Here is an 18198-nt window from a genome sequence, read left to right as displayed (position 1 = left end):
GTGGGCGCTCACCCTGCTGCCTCAGCCACCCACCCCTGCTCACAAAGCCCCAGCGAGTGGTCCGCAGCAGCCTGACCATGCACCAAAATTGTGCACTTTCCTTTCCTGCATCAATGGCAGCCATCAATGGCAGCCGTCATGCAGGAAGGAGAAATGTGTTATTTCGGTGCATGGATGGGCAGCTGCCTAGCACTTGCTGGGGCTTTGTGAGTACTTGTGTAGGAGGTCTATGTTCATGTCAAAAGTGCCCATCTAGGTCCGAGGGGCTGGACCCAGATGGGGTCCACAATCAGGTGCTTGTGGTATCTGTGGCGTTACCTCACAATTGATGGCATTGTATATGTCTGGATTAGTATGTCTGGTAAGTAGGGAATGTTAGAACTGAGTGGGTGTGGTTTGTGATGTACCGTATTTGTTCGATTCTAAGTCACACTTTTTTCCCATATAAACATCTCTAAAAACGGTGTGCGTCTTAGAATTGCGGGTGAGATTATTATTCTTAGAATCAAAGCTTTTTTTTCTGTTGGTAGTACTGAAATTAGTGTGCGTCTTACCATCGATGGCGTCTTACAATTGAAGAAATACGGTAATAGGTGGAGGGAAGAGGAATATATAGGGAGTGTGTTGGGAGTTTGTGGGTGAGTGTGTTTTAGGTTTTGTTTTCTTGTCTTTATTTGTAAAGTATTTAAAGTAAGGAGTTTAAATTCTAGGGACTGAGAATTGGTGTAAACAGGGAGAGGTGGTTGGTGTGGGGAGAGTTTAGATTAGGCAAGATTGAAAGTATTATACTTTTTATTTAAAGCTTTTAAATAACAATAAACTTATTATTAATTTTTTAGGTACCAAATACCACATGTCAGCTTGGCATTATTTGCCTGCCTTACAGTTATGAAACACCCCCACCAAATTATACCCACAGTATATTTAGAGCAGATCCTGTATTAAACCTGTTTCCCTCATAGCTAGGGGAAAGGTTTTAATTAACCCTCCCTCAGGTTTTCAAGTGGTGGTGCTTGGCCTGAGAAGGGTTTATGCGACAGGCCTTGTGTAAGGGTTTGTTACGTCACAGCATCCCTGTCGTATAATTTGCAGGGATGCTCAAGTGGAAGGCAGTATCAAAAACTGAGTCACATAGCTGCTTTAGGAGGACAGATTTATTGTATAAATATGGCTCAGGAGGAAGTCTACTATGAAAAGAGCATCCACCAATAAGTTTCTTCCGCTGCAGTTTTGGCTCACAGCAAAACCACAAAAAAATGCTCTGAAGTTCAGGCACAAAGTTCATGAATCTGACTCAACTTTAAAAAAGAAAGAAGAAAGATCTTAAGTAGCTTTGAGTTACACAGTTCATGCATGTTGTATCCTCTTTTCCATCCCCTTGAGAATAAACAATGGAATCCTCTGGAAGGCTGTTCTCAGGAAACATACTGATGGAAATAAACAGATGTTAGACCAACCTCTACAAACAGTCTTTTCCTTGAACAACAACCAACCTTTTTAAGGTTAAGATATTGAGCAATAAATACAGTAAGAGAACAACCTCTTGAAATAGAAAACCTTTGAAACTTTTGTCTTGTCTCTTTAACAAAGATGGTTCTAAATGATCGGACAATAGACTTGAAGCAAGATTTCACATCTGGAATCAACCTAGAGAACACAGTTCATCCCTGTCTGAATGCGCCCTGCACCAATGGGGGCTCCTGCGTGCCCAAGAAAGATAGCTATGAATGTGATTGTCCGTTGGGTTTTGATGGGCAACACTGTCAGAAAGGTAGGAAAAGATGTTATATTATTATTATTATTATTATTATTATTATTATTATTATTATTATTATTATTTTGCAGGAAATGTAGCATTTCTATCTTGTCAACACAAGGCGATAAATTTCTGTAATTCTTTCCTGAATTTTGTCATGAGATTGGAATGCCCTCCCAAATGTTGTGTTTCTTTTCTGGGTCCTTCTCACACCAAAATGGGCATTTTACAACTTGAAAAATACAAAAACATTGATGCTGATCCATAGGCCTGTGTTGCATTCGAATATGAAGAATTCATATAATCCCAATTGCAATGATTAAGGGATAAAACCTATGCATGTTCAGACAGAAAAATGTGCATCATATATTAGCATTCCCCAGCCAGCCATGCTGGCTGTGAAATGCTGGCTGCTCCGGGAATTTTTTTCTGTCCAAACCTGTATAGGATTTCATCCTAAATCGCTATAGTTCTGTATAATATAATATGTATATTATAAATTATATGCTATATATAATATATAGTATGTGAAGTGCCTGTACTCTTGTAGTAGATTGAAGTTTGAAACTTCCAGTGATAGAATTAAAAAGCTCTGTGCCAACGCATCAGAGAGAGAAGATTTATCTTTTCTTATTCAGTGGGACTTAACTCATGCCCTTAAGCAAGGGGATTTATAGGCCTTGTAACTTTATCCTCATTTGTGTTAACCGCCAGTGCTGCAATGCGACCTCTAATCCTTTGCTACACTTTGGCTTCCTTGTAATTTGACAGCAAGAGCAAATCCTTCCTCAGTCACACATCAGAGACCACCAAAGAATTATTTACAAAAGGAAAAGGTTTTCTGTTCCTCTGTACACAGAGGAACGAAGAACTGACATATTTCTTTGGAGCCAGAAAAATTCTGAAGTCCGTTGAAATTCTCAAAATGAAGCCGTATGAGAATTTACGCCACTAGGTGGCCTCCTCCTCCTTCCATATGTGTATGCATCTCAGCTGAGCAGGACATAAAAGTCTGTTGATCTCCAAGTGGTTTTGCATTGAGTGGCAAACAGGTTCCCTGCAATAAACACATGGACTATGAAGAGCAGGGGAGTGCTCCCATCGTATCCAGCCCACATGGTTGATGGTCAGGGGTTATGGGAGTTGTAATCCAAAACATTTGGAGGGTGCCAGCAAGTTGCCTAAATATGCACTAGTAGTAGATTGCAGTTTGAAACTTCCAGTGATAGAATTAAAACACAGTTTCCACATGAAGGCAAAGCCAACTTTAAAATTCATGAAATTCTTTTGGCTTTGATTAATTAAAGCTGAATCCATTTGAAAATGGTCTCCTTGTTTAGATAAAACATTGGCCTAGTTCAGACAAATAGTAATCCCCCACCATCACACGAACTTTGTGAAGCTGCAGGGGCCTTGGCTGGGCTTTAAGTCCAACAGTGCTGGCATGAATGAACTTTTATGAAAAGCAGCTCTGCCACATTGGGTGGGGGGACATGTGCATGATCTACACAGTCCTGGTGGGCCTTTTTGGGCTACCATGATTGTGCAAGTTGCAGCTGGGCTATAAACCGCACAGAAATTCTGGTTCTCACAGATTGCGCCGTTTCATAGGGATGTTGAAGAAATCTATTTCGGAGGCAGAGTTCGACTGGTTTTCCTGGACTTTGTTTTGGTTTCTGCTGCAATGCTTGACTCTACAGCTAGTCAGGCCAGTTCGTGAACTCTCTGGGAATTTTGCTCATTTTGGGGGGGAGGGGGCTGGACTTCTGCAATTTCCCCAATTTTTCAGCAATTTGCACAAATTGTGGCTGAATTTGCACCAATTGTGACTGAATTTGTGTGATTTATGTAAAGTCTGCCTTGATTTGCATGAATTGCCCAGAAATTTGTGCAGATTGCAGACTCAGCCTACCCACCCCAACACTAAAAATGTGCAAAAAGGTTTCCAGAATTCAGAAAACAACCCATAGCTCGGCTTGCAGACATAAAGTGAGTCATACATGGTGCGGAAGTCTGTCAAGCCAAAACAGACCAGATTTCCCAGCGATGGACCTCGCTCCCTCTGCCTGAGTGCTTCAACGCCACAAACGGCAGGCTGCTGTTTTTTTGAACTGTACCCTGTTCTTATTCCATTCTGTAATGATGCCATGTTTCATCATTATGAAAGCAAAAAGTCTCAGCTCTTTAAAACTGGCTTACTTAAAACTAGACTTTCAAAATGAGGATTCTTTTTTTCTTTTGAAAAGTAAAATCTGAATGTTCTTCTGCTTTATGCTGACACACTGCAGAATGTGGAAATTACTGCTTGAACAGTAAGTAAGAGCTGTGAAACGTGTTTGTAACTGTGTGTGTGTCTCTGTGTGTCCCTTGCTCCATAAAGTTAGCAGCATGATTAAAACTGCTTTGTGTGAACTGTCTCTAGATAACAGTACAATGTAATACTGCAGCAGTGTTAGGATTAGACTTATAAATAGACATTTGCCTTGCTGTCTGTGACCGGTGTGAGAATTAATTCCAGTAAATGTGGGCAACTGGCCTAATCACCATTGTAGAAACTAGTGCTGAATCTGCACATCCAATTTAAAGCAAAAGTACATTTTAGGGAGAGCTGGAACTGGCTAGGTAGCCAACCCCTGGAATTGAAAGTCAAATATTACTCATGCTAAGAGTACTCCAGAAATGTGTAGGTTTGCTGTGGGTGCATGGAAGCCAAGCTTGTTTTGGAAAAGGTTTTCTAAGATTGGTGACAGCAGAGAAAACAGCTTAAACTCATGTGGCTCCCATCTCATAGATGTAATTTAATTCCTTTCATCCATCCCTTCCATCTGTCCTTGCCAAAGAATTCAAAACCTGAATCTTGGGATCATATGGATGAAAAAAAGAGAAATGTGCTTAATTTTGTATAGTGTGGCCTAGTCACAGAATCTGAAGTCCATGAAATGGGAAGGTTAATAACTTTTAGCAAGTTCCTGCCACTTTCAATTCCCATTGGTTTTAGAGTGACAGCTACAAAAATGTGCTTAATTTTCCCATTGCAATCAGTGGGATACCCATGTTTATTTAAGCCCTACTGTTTTCAATGGAACTTACCCTCTATGAGTATGTTTAGGATTGCAGCCTTTGGAATACTTATGTTTGGCTTGAATTATGCTCAAAATATAATGGAAATTCTTATCCTTCTTGCTGAATAGCTCTCCGTGACTCAAAAGCATTCATGTACCAACACATGGGCAGGATGTACACTACTGCTTATAACGGTTTATAATGGCTTTGGCAACTGTTCAGGCCCAGGAGACATTACATATACCGTTTTAAACCGTTTTTAAAGTGTTGTATCCTGCTTGGTGTAGATCTGGCCATGATGTTCCAGAAATACATTGTTCCTTAACAATGCCATACCTTTTGGTCCTGAACTCACATTTGGAGAATTCCCTGAAAATTGCTGTCTTCTCCATATTATCTATGAGATTAACCCAACTGCAGTACAAACATCTTATTTTGTGCTGTATTGGATTGTGGCGTTTATACATTGGGAGAGTGGCAATCCTCAACACTATTTGCCAGTAAGTTCCAATGAATGCAATGCTATATGGCAGGGATGCAGAACCTTCGGCCCACGGGCCTAATCCAAACTGCGGTGCCTCCGCAACTGGCTCCAGGAGACTTGTGACACCTCAGTGGACCCTGCTGAATTGGCATTTCAAAGCCCCGCCCCCTTCATAAACTCAGCTCCTGCCAGGAATTGAGGAGGAGGCGGGGAGAGGAATACCCACTGTTATCAGAGATCAGAATAGTGGAGGCTAGTGGCTCCGATTTCGGTAGGGCTGTGAATCCATTCTGAATTTCAGTCAGAGCCAGCCAGAACGCTAAAGGAAATATCCAACATGCTGAACCCATTTTGAGGATAGGGTGCAGCAGCTTGGACACAAACCGGGTTTACAGCCCCACTGAAATCAGACCCACCAGCCTCCACTGGATTTGCGATAAAAGTGGGGATTTCCCTGTAGTACTTTGCTGTAGTTTGGCTTTTAGACCCCCCAAACTTTCACTGGGTTGCATTCAAGGACAAGGTGTCTGGCACTGCAGTAAGAAGCACAGCTGTGCTATGATGTCTTGCACCACAGGCAACTGAATGCATAAAAGTAATCACTCATGTGCTCCCTCTAGCCTGCACATGCCAGGTCCGCAATCTCTTGCAGAATTTGGCATGCTTAAAGCCATTGGTTTAAATTGGCTTAAATGTGCCTACCTTGGTGCTGAATTGCGGCTGTTCTAGGGGAAAGGGACTCATTTATGCCTCTTGCACATCTGGTCAGAAAGTGCTTGGCGCACGTTATCACCCTGGACGTAGAAAATGCCTGGCTCTGTACAACCCAGAACAGAAGAGAAAATGTTCTCAGGTGCCTGCAAAAAACCCACCCCTTTTATTATTCTCAATGCACTTCAGAAAGGACTTTCCTTTCTCAGGGGCTGCTTATCTTTCTCCAAAGATATCGCAAAGAATTCCTTCCAATGCTTCATTTTAAGATGAAAGAAACATTGGAAGGATCCTTTCCTGAGAATATTTTCTCTTCTGTGCCTTCCCCTCATGCTGTTTCCTCTGTACAACCCAGGCCTTCTCTTGAAGCCTGCGAACAGCCATGCACAGTGTAGCCTGTGTTGTGTGGATTGCATTGCGTTGTGACAGAACTTAGTTTTGGGAAGTTCCTGCTTCAGCCACATTGGACATTTTCCCTAATTTCATTGCAGATGAAACAGCCATTTGCCTACCAGGTATTTTCATATTTTGTTACCATGCTTTTTCTTCCCGTGCTTTTACTCTGTAGCTGTTCAGAGAATGGCAGTATTTTCAGTGCAGAGGAAACCCAGGAGCAGCAGCGGCAGGCAAAAGCCCAAACCAGATAACTTAGGAAGTACGCTGAAGGCCAAACTGTACATGATGCAGAAGATTTAATTATGGGTCTCCTGCTGTTTGTTGTGTTTTATATTAAAACAGGCCTACAGTTCCAAATTTGATCAGGGCAGTGGCACACGATGTTTAACCCTATGCAATTTTGTGAACTAAATCATCCACTGAAGCTGTTATATGGCCCTATGGGGGAACATCAGAAGCTGCCTTGTACCAGATCGGAGTATGTGTCCCTCTTGCCCAGTATAGTTTACACTGACTGGCAGTGACTCTGTCCAGGGTCTCAAGCAGATGTCTTTTCCATTGAGCAGGGGGTTGGACTTGATGGCCTTGTAGGCCCCTTCCAACTCTGCTATTCTAGGATTCTATGATACCTGCTACATTATTATTATTATTATTATTATTATTATTATTATTATTATTTATTTATTTTATCTAGAGATGCTAAGGATTGAACCTGGGACCTTGTGCATAGGGATGTTGCAAGCACCCAACTGAGTCCAATGGACTTCCCCGCGTCTGCCCCTCCAGTTGGGTATCCATGATGCTCAAGCGCTTGCTAGGCCCCAACAAGTGCTTGGCCGCCGGCCGCCCTCGCTACCCAAAATAGCGCACTTTCCTCCACTATGTCAATGGGGCCTTTATGGCCACCATTAACACAGCGGGGGGGGGGAGTGCGCAGTTTCAGGAGCTTCCATTGTGCACACAGCCAAGCCTCAGAAGAAGCTTGCATGGCCCAACAAGCAGGGGTGGACAGCGGTGGTGATCGGGCAGACACAGGTGAGTTTGCTCACCCCGACTTCTACATGCAAAACATGTGCTTTATCACAGCTGTATAGATACAACAGCTTTTGTGGAGGAATTTAGATTTGGGGAACAGCATGGGGAGAAAGGGTTAAATACCCACACAGTCCTGCCAAACAAATTTGGAGCACCTTCTACCTGTCTTAAAGGAACAAACATCTCTCCAAAGTAACAGGAAATAATCAAATCTTCACAAGTCCTCTGTGGCTTTTGGGCTTAGAGATGGGCAGGAAAAACAGGGAAAGTCTGAAAAGGGAGAATAGAACCATTAGACATTGTTTTTTCCTCCCTTTTTTGTTGTTCTATTTTTAGTGTTCCCATAAATGACTAATGGTCGGTATGTGTAACTGACCAGTTGAAAACCAGAGATGAAAGTCTATGGTTCATCCTCAACATATTGCTAAAATGACAGTCAGCCCCAATAAACTGAAGTGGAGGCAACAAAAGCAGACATAAAAATAAGTTAGTTTCACTTTGAGGAAGAGACAGCATTAGCAGATCATGTTGTTGATAGATCTTGGGTTTGGCAGGCATCCCGGAGGGCGTGGGGTGGGGTGGGAAGATGGGATTTTGAACAGCTACCAATTGAAAAGTTACTCGCTTCCTTTTTGAAGAGGGACTTGCTTCCCTGTACGGTGTTTAAGGCATTGTGAGAAATATTGCTGCCCATCATGAGCTGCAGCTTGCTGAGTGTGAATAGCTCCATTTGAAGCATTCCATAGTGTGGTGTAGTGGCTAAGGTGTTGGACTGGGAGTTGGGAGATCCGGGTTCTAGTCCCCACTCGGCCATGCAAACTCACTGGGTGACTTTGGGCCAGTCACAGGCTCTCAGCCCAACCTACGTCACAGGGTTGTTGTTGTTGTGAGGATAAAATGGAGAGGAGGATTATGTACGCCACCTTGGGTTCCTTGGAGGAAAAAAGGTGCGATATAAATGCAATAATAAATAAATAAACCCTCCCTGCCAATGGATGTACCAAGAATGATGCACAGACTCACGGAGGAGGAGGGACATGGAAAAAATAGCTTTTGCATTGCCTTTTCCTGGAAAGGACTGGTGTGGTTCTTCAAGCACTCGTGTGTTCAGCTGAGTAGATTGTTAGGAGAGCTGAGCAGGAGGGTTGGGCAGCTTGTGGCCCCCAGATACCTTGGCTTACAACTTCAATCATCCCTCAACATTGGCTCTGCTGGCTAGAGCTGATGAGAGTTGTAGACCAAAACATCTGGAGGGCAACAAGTTGGCCACTCCTGGATTAGGACTTGGGGCAATGCCTCATCTTGAAAAAAGAGGTAAAATCTGACCAGTGCCTGTGACAGTGCAATTGCTCTTCCATGCCATGAACCACAGTACTGACTGTTAATTCCTGGCTGGACTGAGTTATTATTTTACTTGGAACTCTATTTGCAGACGATACGTTGCAATTTAAATGGGGGCAAAAGGAGTCTGGGATTGTACAACTAACATATGTGGCACTGGAGACTACTCCTATCTCTTTTCCCAAGAGCCATCTGTATGCCTGCTCCCAAACACGCATACATGGGTATGGTATTCCATTGACCTCTTCAGATGATTCTTCATCTCTGAGTACTTCCTGGACTGACATCAAGGGTGGGTCTAAAGATGATGCAGATTCTCATTTTTCCCCCCCTGTTACTCTCACTGCAGATAGAACTAGTGGAGACCTCCATGTTTATTTGAACATGAGAAGTTCATCCCCTTGTGAGAGAGTACCCTCTTTCTGTCTCATGGAGGGATGGAGAGGAAATAAACATGGGATCTACCTAGTTCACATGTTACCTTCTTCCTCTGTTGAGAGGAGAAGGAAAGGACTGTGGGAAGACAGCAGGTAGTCCCCGGTGTCCTCCATTCTGTAGAATCGTAAGGGTGAAAGTATTGGCCTGTCTGAACAGCTCCATTACTCCTAGTGGCAAGAGATTTTTCTTGCCACTGTAGCAGGATGGCACTTTGGGTCACATTAACAGGAGCATTTTGACTAAATGTCTTGTGCAGGATCATGGTCGTTGTCCTTTCTTCTTACCCTATTAATAGGAACTTTTTTATACATACAACCTACTTTTCCATACAATCTAATGTTTTAATATTGGCCTTTCTTTTTTTTCCTAGCTGTTATGGAAGCCATTGAAATCCCACAGTTCATCGGCCGAAGCTACCTCACATACGATAGCCCAGATATACTTAAAAGGTAAATTGATATGACCAGAGCCTGCACATTTATTGTAGTGGTATAATCCAAGTAGTCCCGTGTGGGGAAATCCTTGTTGTTTATTAATTCTCCACTCAAGCGATTTATTGCACACTCACGATTGGTCACTCACTGAAGTTTGCCGGTCCTTTGCCTGATGTTGTCAACCTCCGATGCCTCGCCTACTGTCTTCAACTGGGAATCCGTCATTTTATAAAAACCCTGAAAATGCAGTAATCAATAGAAAATGTACTATAAAACAGCACCATCTACTGGCAATAGAGTTGAATCATGTGGGAAAGTATTGGCAAAAACAAGAGGGGGAGAACGTGGCCATGGCTAGACGAGGGGGTTTGAGGGTAACGATCTCGCAATTTTATGACTGCAAGATCGTCGCCCTTGTCTACATGTGGCGCGTGACATCACGGACCCCATTTTGATTTTTTTTTTTTATGGAACTTACTACCACAAGATGTAGTGATGGCCACCAATCTGGATGGCTCTAAAAGTGGGTTGGATAAATTCCTGGAGGCAAAGGCTATCAATGGCTACTAGCCCTGATGGTTGTATGCTATCTCCAGTATTTGAGGCAATAAGCCTGTGTGCACCAGTTGCTGGGGAACATGGGTGGGAGGGTGCTATTGCACCATGTCCTGCTTGTTCATCCCTGGCCGATGGCTGGTTGGCCACTGTGAACAGAGTACTGGACTAGATGGACCCTTGGTCTGATCCAGGAATGCACAGGTGCTCAAACAGAAATCGTAAGGTTGTTTTAAAACACACACACACACCTCGCCCCCACCCCTGATGGGCACAGAGCCCCATGCCTGGGTCCCGGCTCCTCGTGGTTACTCGCAAGGAGCTGGGACAACCCACAACGCCTAGCCACAGGGTGATATCCTGCACCAAAGGAGGGAAATCAATATTCTTCAAAGGGGGAGGGCACTTCAGCTCCACATTTTTTTAAATCCAGTTGTTAAACACTTTTCAAACCAAGCAGTGCTTCGTTGTTCTGAAAACTAAATGGCTAAATCTAGATTTTTAGGTAGGGAAGTTCCAGCTAGAATTGTAGCAAAAAGACCTTACTGAATTAGCCCTTGTATGTTTGAGGAGGGGTGATTGATTTCAGAGGTACGTTCACTGCACCATCCAAATCTTACTATATACATCTCAATAGTATTTTCTTCTCTACTAAATAGAGTGTCAGGATCGAGAACAAATGTATTTATGAGGTTCAAGACTACACTGATGGATGGTCTCTTGCTGTGGAGGGGAGACAGCCCCATGAGACCCAACAGCGACTTCATCTCCCTAGGTCTCCAAGATGGCGCCTTGGTCTTCAGGTAAGTGTGTTGCAGCCTTTGTCTACCAGTTTGCTCAGGTGCACATCTGCAGCTCTGCTAGTTACACAAGACCACCCGTTCACTTCAATTGCAATGTGTGTGCAAGCATCCCTTCATGTATAATTCAATTGCCAATTTCACTGAAGTGAATTGGGCAGCACATATATGAAATCTCTCTCTCTCTCTCTCTTTTATTTGCTTAGAGAAGGCTTGTTCAAAAAGGGTCAGAAAGGATTCAAATAAACCTAGCTTTTCTGGTTTTGGGTGGTCACTTCTCACCATGGTGAGAGGAAGTAGGTGAGTAAGCAGTGAAAGAATACAGGCCTACTCCCATTCTTCCCCTGGGTACAACCTTAGGGTCTAATAATACATGAATGGGGGCACATAGAGTTCTGGGTGGTAGAACTTAACTGCCCTTGAATTTCCTATTTCCTATTCATACAAATCTCCTACAGGATCAAGAATGAAATGAGGGGCAAATGGATAGAGTACATACGCTTGTTTAGTCCCATGGGAAAGCGCAAGAAAATGAGACCTACCTTGCCATTTGTTTTTACTTTATTTAATCCCCTCCCTGTCTCTGTAACTTAACAGACCATTTTCCAATTCATTCTCAAAAGCAGTTGTTCCTTCTTACAACAACGAAATGTAAATTCAGGAAACGACAGACAGTAAAACTAGCACTTTGTCCTCCGGGGAATTTTTCCAACCTACTTCAGTGCCTCAGGAGATTTTTGAGGTGGCACTCCCTCTGTTTTCCTGATGAGATTATGAGTTTGTCAAAGGGCCTGCTGTTGCTTTTTGTTTATTTTCTTTTTCAGGTTAAGTAACTGCAGAGTCTTTGGGGAAAGCAGTTGCCTGTTAATAGTATGATTAAATCAGGAAACAATGCAGTAAAATGTGAAGTCCACGGTGCAGTAAAAATGCACTATAGGATACCTCTCAGGCAACTTAATGTGTGTACAAAGATATTCTTACGTGTGTGTGTGTGTGTGTGTGTGTGTGTACGTGCGTGCGTGTACACACCTGAGCGGTGCGCCCGAGCAGTGAGAAGTTTCAGGGATTCTAGTGCTCACTTGAGAAGGTTGATTGATTGCTTATAGCACTAGAGACTTATAGCATTTTTGTGATAAAAGGTTTATTTACACATATATACAGGCTGAGAATTATATGAGTGTTCATAGCATCAACATTCCAACAGATTGCTGGTTCCCATCAGACTTCTAGAGTGCCATAGGATTCCCTACAGAGACCAATGTCAGCTATCTGCCTCCTTTTCACACATCGTTCCAGCACAGACTGACTTATTGCTGCACACTCAAGACAACAGTTGTCCTCTCACCTTGTCTAATGAGGAAAAATATTAGTCTTCTCCACAATCACTGATGACTTCTTGTGCAATCCTAGAGGTATTAGATCAGAACACCTACACAGATAGCTTTACTTAGAGAAATCTTGGTGCCAAGGATTACAGAATTGGAAGGGATCCTGCATCTCTTTGTAGTCATAAGCACTGGGCTTTAAGGGACCCCTGAAAGGTCATTCAGACCAATCCCTAACTCATAACAATATATTATGAGCACTTCGTGATTAAAATGATAACTTCTCCACTCCTCTGAAACTCTCTCCAATTTTGGCATAATAATTTACAGTTTTTTAAGAAGCCTAACCAAACCTGACTTAGATAACGTTCGTTCTCAGTGGAACTTAGAACTGTTTCCCAATTAAAAAAAATGACCCAATGGCACAAAACACTCAAGTTCATTAAATTCTCTTTTTAAATCCTCTATTTTAGAGTTGCTAAGCCTTATTCAACAGAAAACTCTTTTACAGGTACATTGATACACCACTAAATTCCGTAACCTTGGTTTTAGTAAGAATGATGTCTGTTGCAGCTGCCATGCACCAGGCGCCAGTCTGGCTCACATGTTCTGGGGATGCCCCCAGATTGCTCAGTTCTGCAGGACATTGTAATTTGAATCAATGTGATATTATCTGCTTCACTGACTCATACAGCTAATAATGTAATCCTGGATTATATACCAGCTCTACTGGCACTTCCCTAAGCATCAAGTACAATGGATCCAGCGGGCAGCTCTGGTTGCCAAGAGGATCATTTTACAACACTGGAAATCTCATATCTCTCCCTTTGTGGATAACTGGGTCAGCGATATGCTGGATCTTTGTAGATGGGATACTCCTGACACCTCCACTTCCATTTGGCAAAAGTTTCCATATATCTCTGCGCAGTGGCTTCTTATCACCTTTATTTCATTCCTAAGATGATTGTACAGTTGCATTTTCTCCCCTCCTTCTCTTCTTCCTCCTTTTGCCCCTTAAAAGAAAAACTGCCTAGATTGGTAGCATTTATTTTTATGTCATTCTGTATGGTGAGTCACGGATGGATCAAAGGACTCTTGTTGGCTTTCCTTGTTTTGTACTCAGTATTCCGTTTGGAAAACAATAAAAAATTTAATCATTTAAAAATAATAATGACAAAACTGCACACATTAGGAGAAATAAGTACAACAATTACAATGAAATGTACTTGTGCTTCAAAGGGTTTGAAAGTTGTAAGAGATTTGCTGTCCTTAATAATAATACATCATTTATAGAAGAGCCCATAAAGATGTCCTGGGAATGAACTCCCTCTTCTTGGCAGAATAGCTTGGTGGTCATTATCAGCCTTCCAAATGGTAAAGAAGATTTTACCACACAGAACTGGTGGAGATATGTGGTAAAACCTCAGTTATGATGGGCACAATGCCATTTTCTTGCGGTTTCCTGTGGTTAATATTTCAAAACTTCTAGCTTTCCACAAAAGAGGAACTGAAACTGCGCTTGAAATCAGCCAAGGATAAAATACTCAATGTTGCAAGAGCCATAGTCATGTTTTTTCATGAAATAACAAATGTGGAATCTTAATTTCAGAAAAATCAGGAGCACATCTGCTCACTTAGGGGATGAGAAATTCTCTTTGGGTTCCTTGTGTTGCTTTTTTTTATTTTTTTATTTTTTATGTATTATATTTATATCCCACCTTTTTTCCTACTTAAGGCCCAAGGCAGCATACATAGTATCATAGAATCATAGAATAGTAGAGTTGGAAGGGGCCTATAAGGCCATCAAGTCCATACCCCTGCTCAATGCAGGAATCCACCTTAAAGCATACCTGACAGATGGCTGTCTAGCTGCCTTTTCAATGCCTTAGTGTGGAAGAGGCCACAACCTCCCTAGGTAATTGGTTCCATTGTCATACTGCTCTAATAGTCTGGACATTTTTCCTGATATCCAGCCAGCTTCCTGTAACTTGAGCCCATTATTTTGTGTCCTGCACACTGGGATGATTCTCCTCCTCTCCATTTTATGCTCACAAAAACAACCCTGTGAGGTAGGTAGGGCTGAGAGTCAGTGACTTGCCCAAAATCACCCAGTGAGTTTCCATGGCCAAGTGGGGACTAGAACCCAGATCTCCCAACTCCCAGTCCAACATTCTAGCCACTACACCACACTGGCTCTTACGAAAGACATCTGGATTGCTGATCTTAGCTGCATATCTAATTAAGATTATACTGGCAAAAAATATGTAATGTTTTAAAAGTAATGCAGAAAGGAAAAATTGAAGATATTCAGAATCAAGTTGACTTTTTAGAATTTGTAAATGTTTTCTTTGAGCATTTGTGAATGCTAATGAATATATGCAGAACCCAATTTTGAGTGAGAACCTTAGTTTTTGAAGTTGAGGGACTCCAACTTCTCCCTTCAGTGTCCAAAATGCCAAACTCAACAATTACCAGGATAGTTGAATCATTATGGCAAGTATCTTTTTTTTTTTTTACTTGAGACCTGTTAATTGACTAATAAATATAACTGATGGTGAACTTTCTGGAATCACATGAGCATTTTCCCTTTGGTTTCAGCTATAATCTGGGCAGTGGCATTGCTTCTATACTAGTGAATGGCTCTTTTAATGATGGCAGGTGGCATAGAGTGAAGGCAGTTCGGTAAGTTGTTTGTATATGACATCCGTGGTGCTTTACTAAGAAAAAGAAGTGCAGTGCTAAAACCCTCCCTTACCTTCACCAGATCTTTCTACCAAAACAAAACTGACACCTTCTCAGTGTCATCTAGTGGAGCTTTGCTGAGTGGTTCGTGGTTAGGGATGGCATGAGCATCCCTCACGGATGCAGTCGGATGCATCTGGATGCAAGTGCAGACCTGTGCCCAAGTGCTCGCAGGCCCCCTATAAGCACCCGAGCATGGGTCCACCCTGGCTTTCAGGATTGTGTCTTTTCTCCATGCTGCGTTAATAGCGGATGCCATTAATGCAGCGGGGGGGGGGAGAGAATGTGCACTTTCCAGAGGCTCTGGAAAGCACACTCCCCCCTGCCCCCGTTCATCACAACTTGGACACCACCGTTAAATCAGTACCATCTGTAGAGGTATCCAGAACACTGACTGGATGAGTTTCAGTCCAGTCGATCACCTGTGTGCTTGGCCTTGGGCATTTTTGGCTTATTAATTAATTAGGGATGTCACGAGAAACTACCTAGGGGTGGTGTCTGACAGATTCCCCTGTGCCTGGCCTCCCGTACCCTATTCACCGAGCTGCAGTGCACTCATGGACCTGCTTGGCAAGTGCCCTGTGATTTAGCAAGATCCCAGCAGCCGCCCATTCTCCGCCATTGTTGTGAAACAGCGCTAGCTCGGGAGTTTCTGGGAAGGTCATGTTGTGTAGATAGTGGCCATAGAGAGGCCATTCATGCAATATTGCAAACGTGAATGGAGCATTCCACAATTTATGTAGAAGTAACTGCTTTGTGGATGCAAATGGCATAAAATATACAAATTGCAGCCATAATTTGCCCATGTTCTCACCGTTTTTTGAAGCCAGAAAATGCCCTGCAAAATCCGGAGGATGCACCAGGGTTCCGGGAAAATCTGGTGAGCCCCAAGTGGCCCAGATTTCCCTGTGACCGACACCTCCCCCCACCCCCCAGGACCAGACGTTGAGGGTTTCACCCATCCCTAAATTAGCAGAGATTAAAATCAGAGCTGGAGAATTCTCAGTTTACCCATCCAGTCCCCAAAGGCCCTCCCCCACCTTCTCAAAATCCCCCCAAAGCCCTCCTTCACCCTTGCTTTAAACAAGATGTAAATGGCTTGAGCAATAGCTGTAATACTTGGAAAGGCTATTTGTCTGGAGAGGTACTGGGATTTTTTCATGGTATACTACCAGCTAATAGCAATTTCTAAATACGATCACCCGATACAGGAATAACTCCCTACTATAGTACTGCATTTGATGTGGAAGCAAGAAACTTTGATAGTACTTATTCATGTTAAGTTACTAAGATAAAGTATGTATATATTTTTGTTAATTTAAGGGATGGACCGTCTGGGAAAGTAACAGTGGATGATTATGGTGCTAGAACTGGCAAATCACCAGGAATGATGAGACAATTGAACATCAATGGGGACCTATATGTTGGTAAGTTTATCCTAAGTTTTCTTATCCAACTTAATTGCAGAATTATGAGGCTGGTTCACACAATACATGCTTATCACCTGATGACTAGCCTCACAGATCAACCACAACAAACAGAAATTTCATTTCACCTTCAATATGATCACTTTTTTAATGGAGGCAATTCACACATGCATGTATATCTTGATATCAGTTCGGTGTCTCATCTCTCGCAGTTGAATGTGTGGATCAGTCTTTAGTGCTTTGAACAATTGGCTAAACCAGGTTTCCTTAGCCTGAGTCCTTCCAGTTGTTTTGGACTGAAATTCCCATCATCCCTGACCATTGGCCATGCTGGCTCGAGCTGATGAGAGTTGTAGTCCAAAACATCTCATGGGACCCAGGTTGGGAAAGGCTGAGCTAGAAAAATTGTATGTAGTCATATTGTCCCACTAGAAAAGTAAGAGCATGACAGTACTTTTATTAGGACCAACTAAAACACCACAGTATATAGTGGGCATCCTATCAGGTACTTCAGAAGATTTTGTTATTGAGCAAGTTAAAAATATAGGGTAGAAGCCAACACTCCCAGTGCGCCAGTGGGACTCATTGCTAGCACAATGAGAAGCTAGCAGTTCATAGAGTAACCCTGGAAACAAGCCAAAATCCTTGTTTCTGGAACGGAACAGAACAGGCCAGCCAAGCTCGTAGAAGGGAGTTCCGCTGACCTGTCCCATTTTGGAAACTAGCATTTCAGCTAATTTGCAGGGTTGCTCCAGGAAGTGCTCATTTCCTGTTGTGCTAGTGGTGGGCTCAGCTGTTGCAACTCAATAAGCAGAGGTGCTGCAGCAGTGTTGGATACTGCCCATTATAATTTTAAAAAAAATCTTCTCTGGGTCAATTTATAAAAATGAACAGATTTGTAATCTATTTCACCATGGCAAAGTCACAGAGGACTTGTGAGGATACTCAAGATCAGAAAACTGTCACTTCTCCATGTGCCTTAACAATAGGATGGGCCTTCGGTTCTGTTCTGTTCTGATGTTGGTTTTTACCCTACTTAATGGATTTCATGTTTTAACTGTTCCGTTATGAGGGCCCCTTTCATGGCCAAGAAGTGGCATATGAAATTCCCCCCACGCCCCACAAAATACATCTTTATGGACTCCGTTTCTCTCTTTGGCAGGTGGAATGAAGGAGATAGCGCTGCACACAAACAGACAATATATGAGGGGACTGGTGGGTTGCATTTCCCACTTCACGCTTTCCACAGATTATCATATTTCACTGGTTGAAGATGCAGCTGATGGGAAGAACATTAACACCTGTGGGGCAAAATAATGGATGGAGGACCTTCGCAAGGAAGAACCTTCCTTACACGAACTGACCTTGCACACAGGACTCCTGAACGAGGCTTGGAAGCAAGAACCCAAACGGAAATGAATGCATACAAAAAGAGGGGGACCACTTTCTACTCTCCTTTCCTTTGGATATTGTGCTCTCTCAATCATACTGAATGAGCCAGGAGCATCACACTTTACCTCTACTTGTAATTAGAGCACAGTCCAGCAAATCCACCATGTTGTTGCATAAGGCTGGTGATTTCCCTGCTGGGCCCCATGTAGAAAATTTACATTTCTGCCAGATCTATCAGCCAGTGCCAGCTTCGGACATGTACAGCTGATAAGCCACTTGCATCTGCAACAGACAACACA

At 42.8% G+C, this 18198-nt stretch overlaps 1 protein-coding gene across 1 annotated transcript; it reads left to right on the top strand.

Moving 5' to 3' along the window:
* The first annotated feature begins 3783 nt into the window (after nucleotides 1–3783).
* EGFLAM (EGF like, fibronectin type III and laminin G domains) lies at nucleotides 3784–18192 on the top strand. Its single transcript, XM_063128674.1, has 6 exons — nucleotides 3784–4068; nucleotides 9595–9673; nucleotides 10873–11016; nucleotides 14937–15020; nucleotides 16404–16507; nucleotides 17670–18192. Exons 2-6 carry the CDS (start codon nucleotides 9600–9602, stop codon nucleotides 17822–17824), a joined length of 561 nt encoding a protein of 186 aa, XP_062984744.1. The 5' UTR covers nucleotides 3784–4068; nucleotides 9595–9599; the 3' UTR covers nucleotides 17825–18192.
* The last annotated feature ends 6 nt before the right edge of the window (nucleotides 18193–18198 follow it).

This window comes from Elgaria multicarinata, chromosome 6 (genome assembly GCF_023053635.1).
Source record: "Elgaria multicarinata webbii isolate HBS135686 ecotype San Diego chromosome 6, rElgMul1.1.pri, whole genome shotgun sequence".
NCBI lineage: Eukaryota > Metazoa > Chordata > Lepidosauria > Squamata > Anguidae > Elgaria > Elgaria multicarinata.
This window is presented reverse-complemented; position numbering and strand designations above follow the sequence as displayed.